The following is a 12,511-nucleotide window of genomic DNA, read 5'->3' on the forward strand; positions in this document are numbered from 1 at the left end:
ATTTAAAAAAGTTGATGTCTGGCAAACTGTCCAAATGGCGCCAAAAGGCGATTTGGGTTGCACAAGACAATTCTTTTTAAAAAATTGACACCCCCTAAAAGTCATAATTAATGTATAATTTCCTTGTTGTAACAAGATGATGCAAAATATTTTATACTGTAAAATATTTGTAGTGAAATGAATGCCATGTTCAGATTGGGATTCATTAAATTTGGTTTATTTATGGAAGTTTTCTTGTACATAGTTTACCATGCAGTCTAACAGTTGGCTATTTATTCATATCACATTACACAAACAGTCATACACGAACATGAAGTAATTATGACATCATTAAACACCAGGGTTTGAACGTACAGTTTACATATTTACAGATGCCCATTCGTCAATATCAGCCTTTGCCAGCACATCTGCTTTCTCACCAATAACTGGAAACACAACAGGGAAAAGCAGTGTTTTTAACAAAACGTAATAACTGCAAGGCACAAAATTTTACGTTTATACATTTCTATGTTCTCAGGGAGTAAAAAAAAAAAAACTTTATCGCATCAAACTGCCAAAAATCACATGCCACACAACATCATACAACCGTCGTGTTGCATAGAAATTGTGGCGCTACGTCAGTCGTTTTTCAAAAAAACGCGAAGCCTGGTTTTATAGCCTAAAATGTGGCGATCATGACCTCACGTGCCAGTCTAGACTGATTAGGGCCACATTACTGATTATTATTTCTTAAAACCACAACTTGGTTGGGGCGACCCTCAAATAACACACCTCAGCTTTGACCCTAAGGGTTGCAAACAGCTTGATATTGGTAGCTGGCTGATCAGATATAGTATTATCAGGTAATGATGATATAACAAGAGGTTTTATGTGAATACATGTGAATTTAAGTGTCAGAATGGATAAGGATGGTGGCAGACTGGTGAGGTAGCTCGGTCCAGGGTGGAGCTTGGAGTGGTGGGTCACAATAAGGTCACCAGGGGGTAAAGATCTAAAAGCAGCATGGAGGAAGAGGATGAGGGTGCTGAGAATGAAGGATTGAGGTCTCTAAAGTGCCAGACTAGTGGCCCATGCACTAAGATCCAAGAGGGCGTAGATTTCAGACCCCAAAGTCACCATGCAGAGATGGTGTGTAAGCCGTCAGATAACTTTAACAAGATCTGTTAGGGTTTGCACACCGGCACAGATAGGCTTCCAGAAAATCTCTAGAAGAAGAAGAAAACACAGATTGAGTTAGTTACACTGCAGAGTCAGCAAACAGACTTGAATTAAAATACACTGCATCTACTGACACCTTTTTTGTAACCCTGTTATTTATAAAATGAAAGAAAAAAAAAGCTTTCTAGAAGCTCTTTCTTTCGTTATAAACATGGGGTTTGTGCCTTTTTTGTAAAAATACAAAATACAAATAATCCCAAAAATGTAAATGGATATATGTATATTTAAGTTTGCTTGTTTAGTACAGGTCCCCTCTGTGTCATATTTCCATCTGAACTTGAATGGTTGAAGGGCTGATATGATTGTGTCTGTGGTTGAAAGACAAATAGTTTGTTCTCTCTGCTGTTTACTGTGTCCCCAAAGCCTCGGGCATTTGCTGAAACACGTGCAACACACCAACAACTAATATTCTTCAACATGACCTTTCCTTTGGATTGTAATACCATTATCATTGCATCTATGAATTTAAGAATTTCTGTAGTCTGGGTCATATTTTCTTATATCTTTCATAGTTTTGTGCATGGTTTTAGAGGATGAAGGTATGTCATGCCCTGTCCAATTTGACATCTGCTGGTATGCTGCAGCAAAATACTGTACAGTTTAATCCTAACGTTGCATATTAGCTTCATTTTATTGCACTGCAAAAAATACTTAGTATTGTTGCCTTGTTTTCTAGAAAAAAAAGATATAAACATCCTTGAAACAAGATACTGTATATTTACTTGAGAAGCAAAATTAGACTTATGCCCTTATACCAACTGATTTTCCTCTTATTAAAGAATAAACCTAAGGTTTAAAAATAAAAACAATAAAAAACAATTATCCAATGAGGTGAAAAAAAATAAACTTAATTCAAGATACTGTATGTAGTTTTAAGGATGTTCTGATATTTTTACTGGAAAGCAAGACAGAAATACAAATTATTATTTGCAGTATATTTGCATTTAGCCTTGTTTTTTCCCCTGCTGTCCATTATCAGAAAAAAAAAAAAAACATTTTTAAACTTCAACCCACCAGTTGAGAATCACTGTTCTAATGTTATCCAACTCAAGTTCTGTGTGCTTGCCGATTCAGTTCAGTTTGTCAGATTGAAATGTGAACTATGTTCTTGCAGTCTGGACTTTTTTTAGTTTCTATCTGCTGTATATGCTTTTCATCAAGAAAAATGATTGCCTACTAACACACGATCATTATTCTAGCCCTTCTCTGATGAGGGCACAACAGAGACTGAGAAAGAGACAGTCACAGAGAAAGACTGAGAAAAATGAGTAGACAATTTAAAGGCCAACCCCATTGGATATATAGACCATGTTACATAATGACCGCCTTCCAAACCAATTTACTGGTAAGGGAGTCATTGTTGTAGAAAGTACATTGTCTTATAATTTAAACCATAACGCCAGTCCAAACTGGGAATTTGTGTCATCACAAAGCAAGCCTTAGGGATTTAAGCTGAGTTTCACAACCCACAAACAATGGAAAACACAAAACAGGCTTATTTCAAAACACGTCGCTAATAAATCACGCAGTATGGAGTGCAGTGGAAAATGGAGTTGTTTGCAATGTAACGTTTCACTTTGAAAAGACCCTGCAGCCGTTTTTTCAGAGGTGCAGTAGAAAAGACCGGGAGGGAGCAGTTGAGTGTTGAAGTGAGTCTTATAGCACATACTTTGACCTGAGGCCTGCTGCTGACTCTACTCCTTCCTGCAGATGAGCTATCTGTTTGCGGACCGCTGATCTGAGCCTTGCGGCCCACTGCAGCAACACCACTGCCGTTCTCTGACCTTGCCAACTGAGACAGAATAGAGAATAAGGAAAAAGTTAAATTAATGTTTTATCCATAATTTACTCCTTTTGCTAAATTCGTAGATTGTTTTTTTTTATTATTTATTTTTTATCCCCTTTTTCTCCCAATTTGGAATGCCCAATTCCCACTACTTATTAGGTCCTCGAGGTGGTGCGGTTACTCACCTCAAGTGACGGAGGACAAGTCTCAGTTGCCTCCGCTTCTGAGACAGTCAATCCGCGCATCTTATCACGTGGCTCGTTGTTGCATGACACCGTGGAGACTCCGCATGTGGAGGCTCATGCTAATCTCAGCGATCCACACACACTTTACATGCGCCCCATTGAGAGCGAGAACCTCTAATCGTGACCACAAGGAGGTTACCCCATGTGACTCTACCCTCCCTAGCAACCGGCCAATTTGGTTGCTTAAGAGACCTGGCTGGAGTCACTCAGCACACGTTGGATTCGAACTTGCGACTCCAGGGGTGGTAGTCAGCGTCAATACTCGCTGAGCTACCCAGGCCCCAAATTTGTTGATTGTTACTTTTTGTTTAATCTGCACTTAAAATATAATTTATTCTATCGCTAATTTTCTTTGTAAAAGGTGAAGTGCGTATTTCTGCACAACTAGCGTCACCAACAAAATTGCAAAAATAATACTTGTTTTCGAACAGATTTCTTGAATGCTCCCCCCATCTGCCATTGGTCGGAAAACAGTGAGTCCCACCCCAAATTCATGCCATTGATTGAACCTGTTTTGTTGTGACGGCCTGGTCGGGTTGCTCAAACTACCTTTAATCAACCTGCGAATGGCTTACTTATAGTAGACTCTACATATTCAGCTGGGATATTTTAACATTGAAAAAATAACACACATGAACCTTTAATAGACCTTTTTCACACTCTGGGTTTTGGAGTGCGGAAGTAAACGTTTACAGGGTAAACTTCGACAGCGTTGAATGGGAGTGAATGGGAGATCACAGCAAATATTATTTTCACTTACTCATTCGCTCCAAGACCAAAAGAAAATATCCACTCTTACATTTGAATGACTTTGCAGAAGAGGTAAAAAAATAGAGAGCGGTGGATTAAGACAGTAAAATGGGAGAAGATGCCAAATTTACTGCCACTCTCTCAGCAGCTGTAATAGAAACCCCCTCGCAGCTGTGGTAATTAGTTTGTTTTTTTTTAACTAATTCCAGGGTAATATAACACAGAGCATAATGTTATAAATTTACACTCAATATTTTAAAAATGTATAATATAAAAAAATGTGCAAGATTTACGCTGCTAAATAAGGTGGAAATGCGTTATCACAGTCTGTGAAAAAGGTCTATTGTATTGTTAAACTCCATTTCCACTATTGTTATTTTACTTTATATTACTTCTTTACACTATTTATATATTCATTTATTTAAATACTGTATTGTACACATCTAAGCTGAAAATTCTTTGGCATTACAAATGTACAGTTGTTTGTCATGCCAATAAAGCATACTAAATTGAAACTGAAAAACTGAGAGACAGCGAGAAAGGCAGAAAGTTATACAGACAGATAGACAGAGTAAAAGATATCTAGCTATTTTAATTAAATCAATACATCCTTACAAGTAAAACCATTAAATTAAACTGATGACTAAAACCATTAATGCTGTGTTTTCTGTGTCAATGGTTTGCTGAAAAGTAGGAACTTAATTTGTGCAATATAAGGTCAAATGTGGGATTTGCAGACAAAGCTGGAACCAAGCAGAGAGAAGTTTGCATATGAAATAGGAAACTACTTAAAAAGAACACAAATACATGCTAATTCAGTCATGAAATTAAGTAATGATCCTTGCTGCATTCTTGCTTATGAATCATAATATAATCTGACTGATTATGATTATTCTGTTCTGTAGACCTTAAAATTTTAAATCTATGCCTGCAAATCCTTCTTCTATTAGCCCTTCAGGGGAAAAACAGAGAGGAGGGGTGAGAGAATGAATAAAAATCCCCTCTTAAATATTTAGTCAATGAGATGAATTCAGAAGAAACGCACACCACTCTCATTACAAGCAGATAGAGTGCGGTGTTATGTCAGAAAAACGCACCTGTTTATGAGTCGACTTGGCTTCCTGAAGAGAGCTGCGCCCTTTTCCGACATTCTTGTGTCTCATCAACTGTGAAGCAGGGGCCCTTTCATCGCTATCAGTCTTCCTTATCAGCGGACAGTTAATTTTAGGATTAATATAAAGGGTGCCTTCCTCCTTTAAAGGATTTGTAGTGGAGCAAGAGACTCTTATCTTAGTCATTACAGGGGAAATATTGGATTCAAGCATTTTAGTATCTGCAAAACATTCAACAGTATCTATCGGGGTTTCACATGGTAAAGGATTAAGATAAGGCGCCTCATTATGGCACTCTGGCTGGCTACCAGCTACACTTGCTTGAGAAATACCATATGATTTTTGGTATTCATCACAGGCCGATGGAAGTGTTGGGCTAGGGAGACCAAAGGTGCCTTGTCTCATGGGCCGTTTGCTAACGGACATGCTGTAACAGAGAGGGGGGCCTAGGTACACTTCCTCAGTGCAGGCTTCAAAGAGTGGCTCTTCGTCACGCATATCTGGCGTACTGAACAGGATCGGGGTGCTGCTCTTGTCCTCTGTGCAGGTGCTGACCTCTCCACAGTCGCTGTCGTGCGAAGAGAGCGACAGGTAGGAGTAGAAATCTCCCTTGCGAAGGTGGATAAGCCGATGGGAGTGCTCAAGGACCTTTTCTCTGATCTGAGACACAGATGTTGGGCTAGAAACCTCCGTGGGCTGGTCTGTCTGTGCCTCTTTGGTTTTCAGGGCCACAGATGCCATATCAATGATCTCCATGACAAAATTATGGACGTTTTCACTCTTGACCTCTTCAGAAATGAAAACATGGTGGCTGCAGGTATCTGAAGAGCTTTCTTGATGGTTCTCGTGGACGTCATTTAGAAACTCAGCGAGTTGCTTCTCTCGGCTGTGAGCATGTGCGACTAACCCCGAGCACTCCTCCACCGGCGAGATGGAGGGGGAAGGATGGCGAGAACTGTGACAGGGAAGTTCGCCTTTCAATTGTCCCTCCAGTGACGACTCTTTGGAGTTTAAGCTCAGCTGTTCGCATGAGGACGGAGAGGTGACAGTTAGCATACCGCTTTTGACAGCATTTACAGCATCCATTGTGTAACAGCCTTTAAATGACTCCCCCTTCCTAATAAGCAGACTTCCCTCTTCCCTAAGCAGCTCGTCATCTTCATCCTTCCCTTTGATGGGAGCGCTCTCGACATTACCATTCTCCATATCGTCAACGAAGCGACTGATATGGCTTCTGGTGGTGTCTCGGAGTTTGCTGTCCACCTCTTTTTGAATAAAGCTCTCGTTTTTAGCATTAGTGTTCACTTCCAAGAGCTTCTGTGCCGAATGGCAAAGAAAGTGCTGATCGTTGGCAGTCTTAACGGGTGACAGGATTTCTCTCGACAGGGTGCCACACTGCAATTCATCCACGAGATCTGCCTCATTTTTCTCTCTACACTGAGATCTGGGCTTCATCCAGCTCTGAAATTCACCCTTCATATAGTCCATCCCAGAAGTGAAGGAACCTTCAATGTACTCTTCCTCTGATGTTACGCTAGAGTCATCATCTTTAATACCAAGCTCTTCTTCAGTGAGAGTCAGAGTAGAGCTCGAGAGAAGATCGCTGTCCTCCTCATCGTCAGTACATGCCGAGGTGCAAGAAATATTGACAACCATACTGATGCTAGCATCAGCCTCTTCGTTTTGTTGCTGGCTACGACAATGCTTTCTGAACGATGCATTGGATTCCATGCAGCGGTTCATTTGTACAGCCAGGTCTTCCGATGCCACCGATGAGTCTTCAGTGCTGCTCAGCTCTGTTAGAGAGGCTGCAGAGCTCTCGTTAATGGATGAGGGAGCGCCAGCCGAGCGTGACCCACGCCAAAGTGAGCTGCTCTGGAGTGTTACATCAGAAACACTACGCGTCATCTTTAGGGCAAGAGGACTTTGGATGTCCTCAAGGCGTTTGAGCAGCTCCAAAGTTCTTCTGCTGAGCTCGCCTGTGGGCTCCACAGCCGATCCAATGTCTCTTAGACTTTCCTTACTACCAGCATCCTCTGCGCTCTTAGATGGAGTAAGCCAGCTTTCCAGGGAAGTGCTACGAGTTAGTGTCTCTTTGCTTGATGGAAATAACTCTCCTACTGCATAAAGGGAGTCAAGGGAAGACCCTTGGGATAGTTGTGTGAACTCCTTTTGGAGAATTTTGTTTGTGGTTACCTTCTCATCATCTCCCGTGCCATGGTTTTTGCAGTAAACTTCAAGGCTAGGGCCATGGCCATTGATGAGGATCTCCACTGGTTCCTTGCGGTGTTTTTTCTTGCTTTCCCAACCCTCCACTCTCTCTTTTTTCAACATATGCCATTGTTGATCTCTTTTCCCAATGGTGAGACTGTCTCCATATTCTGCACACTTTTTGGCACGTTCCAAAACCCTGTCTATATCCTCATCGGAGACTTTGTCTCCATTTAGTGAATCTTCTCGGGTGGGTGGAGTTAGAGTAACGCAGACCTTTGGATCTTCGCTTTGGAACAGCAAACAGATATCAGAGTTACCCACAGTCTCTGTGTCTCCTTCGCTGACTATCCCACTTTCACTCTCTGATCTCCTAGCCGACTCTGATAGTAGCGCCTGCTTCCCTTTCAAGAGCTCTCCAAGGATATCAGGCAGAGATTCAGCTGAGGAGAATGAGGAATCCATGCTCAGACTCTTCAATAGTGGCTGCTGGGCTTTGGCTAAAGATGATTTATGGTTATATTGGAGTTGCTGGTAGAGTTCAACTTTATGCAGACCATACACCTGATAAACACGGGAAGATGTGGCATTCGTCTCCGCAGTGCCCAAGATTGTTCTGCAATGTGTGTCATTTGGCCATGACTCAGAAAGTCTCAAAGGCTCTTTTGGGGAATTAAGGTGCATCTCCGATTCAGGGCTTTGCTTATCTTCACAGTCCTGTGCCTCCAGATTGCTAATGGTCATGTCCATCTCGTCCCACTCCCATGAGTCTTCTGTCAGGCCATGGAGGTCCATGAGTGAAGGCTCAATGAGGTTTCCTGGGACCTGTAAGGGACAAAAATTGTCAGAGATGGCGCAAAAGAGTTCTCCCAACAGTTCTGATCACAACTGACCTTTCCTAAGATTTTTAAATAGATCAAATGCAAAATTAAAGGGATAGATTACCCAATAATGAAAATACAAATTTTCTTAAATTATGGTTGAACTATCACTTTAAGCTTTGACACAGAAGTGTTTGCTTCGATACAGTATGGCCAATCTGTACAACACATAATTACACAAATTGCTTTGCTTCTTGTTAATTCAGGAAGGGTCTATTTATGTGATCCTTTTTATCTCATTAATCTAATAAACTGGCAAATCTAACACTTGCTTTGAATGTCATATATCCAATATAATGAATTTTTATTAGATTTTTGTTTATTCTCTTTCTGCTGATGAGGGAAATACTAATTCAAAGGCTTGCATCGCCAGCGCATGATAAAACCCTCAACTGTGAGAACAATCAATCAGTTTAATCAAATAAAAATAATTTAATTAGGCTGCCACAGCTAGCTTTTGTACCCCAATTGCACCACATAACATTTTAATCAGATAGATTAATTATAAATGCCAGCTATGCTATTACAGAAGTCATTAGTTTTGCCATTTTGTAGAAATTTAAACAAGACGGTACATTATGGCCTGCTATTTTGGCTAATGCAATGATATTCATACATTGTATTCAAACAAGTATTGTTATAAATTGAGTATGGCTTAAGTTTCCAAATACTAATACGGTAATTACAGTTTAATATTGAAAGACCTCAGTTAATTTTAATCACTGTTTAACCACTTCCTTGAGAGCAGGAAGTTAAAAACTTAAAACCCATCATCCCTTTCACTGACCTTGAAACTGAATTCATGATATCCTGACAAAAAAAAAAAAAAAAAAAAAAAAAAATCCTCCTAAAAACAAATGAAAGATTTAGGACAGAAAAAAAAAAATGATCATACTCCTAACACTGGTTGTGAGCAAGGCCTCCGGAAGCATTCAGCAGTCAGCTATTTTATCATTTCATGTAGTGTATTGTATTTACCAAAACAAACTCTACCTATTCTCTACCTATTATTTTCTTTTCCTCTGTTCCGCACGCAAAAAGTGAAATTGCACTTCAGCGCCGCAAGGTCAGGCTGCGAGAGGGTCGAGTAATTTGTCTTACCCGTGTAAGTGAGTGGACATTCACAAACAGGTTGCGAGGCTGATCTGTGTGCAGTTTGCAGCCTCCCCAGAGCTCTGCTGCAGCCATGCAGGAATGCACAACATCTACATGACAAAAGGCAAAGTCTAGCCCTCGTCCTACTCACTCATTTAAGGCGCACTGTAACGGTCCCACACATACAATAAGAGACTAGTTAAAGGTTACATTTTAAGATTGGGAAGTCTTTTTATACTGCAGTAAAAACGGTATGTGCACATTATATGACCTATTCTATTCTATTCTAGAAAATTCTTATAGCACTGTTACAGCTATACTGTACTATAACACTAGTAGTGTATTTATGGTTAAAATTGTCTTAGTGTCCATTAACACAGAACACAGTTTAGCATCCATCTGTGCTCTTTTTATATCGTTTTTTTTTTATTTTTTTTATGTAAACAAGAGCTAGACATCTCGTGACATGTGCACTCTTTTCTATTCATTGCGTAAGAACTGTCGGAACAGCCCCTTAAACACCTTTCTTTGAGTAGAATAACATATACGATCTTTAATCAACTGCCAAAAGTGAAAATATCTTGACACACAATTAGTTTAAAAATGCAAAAACAATTAGCATTCAGTTTGATATGATACTCTAGTCTACAGTATGCTTTGCCAGCAACCACCACTCTGAAACAGCAAGTAGCCTAGATCTCCTTACAGCAATAATTGGACACCACCTGCTTATATATATATATATATATATATATATATATATATATATATATATATATATATATATATATATATATATATATATATATATATGTATATATAATATGTACAGTATATTACATAGTAGGCTTGTAAGAGTAGTGTACAGCATATGTGACCTGTTCTCTGCCCAGCGAGCATTTGAGTCTGTTCTGCCACTGTAGAACCTGCATGACGATGGCCTCCCAGCGTCTCTCCAGATTGACCTGAAGTAGTTGCAGCGACTGTCTCTCTGTGTCTGAGCTCTGGTGTTCAGGTCCATCCAGCAGCCTCTGACAGAGATTCAGCACGGAGGAAACACCCTTCCGTCTGCCCCGCACCTCCATACAGAGAGCCTGAGGAGACAGGGATGGGTCAGTCCTCTCAAAAACCCATGTTAGTACACTGTGTTAGTACACACAGGGTTTAAAGTTCCTGTTATCAGGATAGGTTATTCTAATAGCCTAGGTTGCTATGCTAATGCCAAAGGACTAACACAATGTTTGAATTCTAAAAACAGGAATCAAAGCACCACCCTAAAAGCTCAGTTTGCACCACAACCAATGTAGCAGAAATGACTTGCCAGCCTACTCATAATTTAAAGTAGTTAAACAACAGGCAAGCTAACCTTTTAAAGGAGTAGTTAGCTACACTACAAGTTCCTAACAAAAAGCAGCAGACTACACTGGAGCTTCTTTATATTATATTACAATATATTATATTATATTATTAGAGCTGTCAGAATTAAATCGTTAACGCATGCGATTAATTAAAAGAGTTTAATTGATAAAATGATGGAGAATGGATCTCTTAATGCTATTTGTTGTACAAAACAAGCCCAGATGGGACTTGTGATAGAAATCAAGTAGCAGGTTTATTGATACTTTTGAAAAAAATATTATAGATCCACACGGTAAAGACATAAGGACGTAGAAACACACACACATCATGCTCCCAAAATTGTGTGACGTGCTGTTGCTCCCAGATAAGAGACAAAGTTCTTTACAGTGTTTTGTCTGCGTGCTACAAAACGCAAGTATTTTATAATAATAATAAAAATAAAAGAGTACAATTTCCCCAAATGTGACGGTCTTGTTCTTTTGAACACATAGGATGGAAACGCAGCTTTATTTGCACTATGTTCTTGCGATATTCAGATTTTTCGTAGAAATTAAATTTGCAGCTTGGATGGAAACCTAGATAATGAGACTTTGGGAAACGTTTAATATAACTTGAATTAGTGCTATTTTGGTGCATTTCTATCTTTATACTGTGGAAAGCTTTGTTTGGAAAATGTTAACAAAGCATAATATTATTATTTTTTTCTTTCCTAAGAAGGAAGTAAATGCATTTTGACAGGAAAAGAAGTATATTAGTGTCAAACTTCAGCACTTTCATAATCTGCGATTAATCACGATTAACTACAAAAACATTCTGCGATTAATAACGATTACAAATTTTAATCAACTGATAGCACTATATACAGTATTATATTATTTTATATTACATAACATTATATAATATAAGTTTATAACATTTAAATATAATTATTTCAGATCATATAATTTATCTAAAGACATCAATATTTATTTGGCACAAAAAACAATGAGAATCTCAATCATGGTGGCAGCTTTAAACATTAACATACAGTATAATACAACAAATTAACAAAAAAATAAATAAATAAAACTGAAAAAACACCCTACCTTATTTCAATTAGATGGTATCAAAGTAGTATTTATTATATTATTATTACATATATTAAAATTATAGTCATAATACTACAGTACTACTATATATAAATCATAGTAATAGAATTTAACTAATATGTATTTTGCTACAAAAGAAAAATAAGACAAAAATTATTTGCAGGGACTTCTGTAATACTATTTTGTAATGACTTCAACGAAAAGCTAAATGTTTTATTTATTTATTTTATTTATTATTGGAATGATAAACAAACCAATTGGCTAAAATTAAGTGGACTTCCCAAAGTTACTTAAGACCAAAAAAGAGACATTCTAGGAAAATGCATGTAATTATAGCTTTAGTTTTCTCTGTTGGAAGACAAAACACAATTAGTGTGTGTGTATATATATATATATATATATATATATATATATATATATATATATATATATATACACATACATACACACATTACAAAATACTACATTTTGTAATGCTACACTGCTTCTGGTTGGAAAAAGTAGCTTGTTACTGGAAAACTACACTAGCTACAGCTCGAGCAATTGTCAAGCTACTGAAAAATGTAATGAAGTTTCTTTTAGTTAGTTACTCCACTGACCACAAATGTGGAGTTTATCGCTGTATTTAATGCAGTCATGTATGTTAACTTACTGTAATTCAAAGCCACTCTGTAGAGGTTTTGTGGCATGAATGAATATAGAATGACACTGAGAAAGCGAGCAACTCTCTTTTGTGCTTGATGAGGTCTCCACAACAATTCAGCCT

At 38.4% G+C, this 12,511-nt stretch overlaps 1 protein-coding gene across 3 annotated transcripts in view; it reads right to left on the minus strand.

Annotated features, from left to right (window-relative positions):
• Positions 1–201: 201 nt before the first annotated feature.
• LOC127455486 (A-kinase anchor protein 6-like) overlaps positions 202–12,511 on the minus strand; it is a 202,704-nt gene continuing 190,394 nt past the window's right edge. For 2 of the 3 annotated variants that reach the window (XM_051723428.1, XM_051723426.1), the window contains 4 exons: positions 10,177–10,392; positions 5,097–8,147; positions 2,888–3,010; positions 202–1,205 (listed from right to left, as the gene is read on the minus strand). In XM_051723428.1, coding sequence (XP_051579388.1) covers positions 1,164–1,205; positions 2,888–3,010; positions 5,097–8,147; positions 10,177–10,392 — 3,432 coding nt within the window. In that variant the 3' untranslated portion in view covers positions 202–1,163. The remainder of the gene's footprint in view (positions 1,206–2,887; positions 3,011–5,096; positions 8,148–10,176; positions 10,393–12,511) is intronic. The other variant, XM_051723427.1, reaches the window with a different exon arrangement.

Source organism: Myxocyprinus asiaticus, chromosome 17, assembly GCF_019703515.2.
Source record: "Myxocyprinus asiaticus isolate MX2 ecotype Aquarium Trade chromosome 17, UBuf_Myxa_2, whole genome shotgun sequence".
Classification (NCBI taxonomy): domain Eukaryota; kingdom Metazoa; phylum Chordata; class Actinopteri; order Cypriniformes; family Catostomidae; genus Myxocyprinus; species Myxocyprinus asiaticus.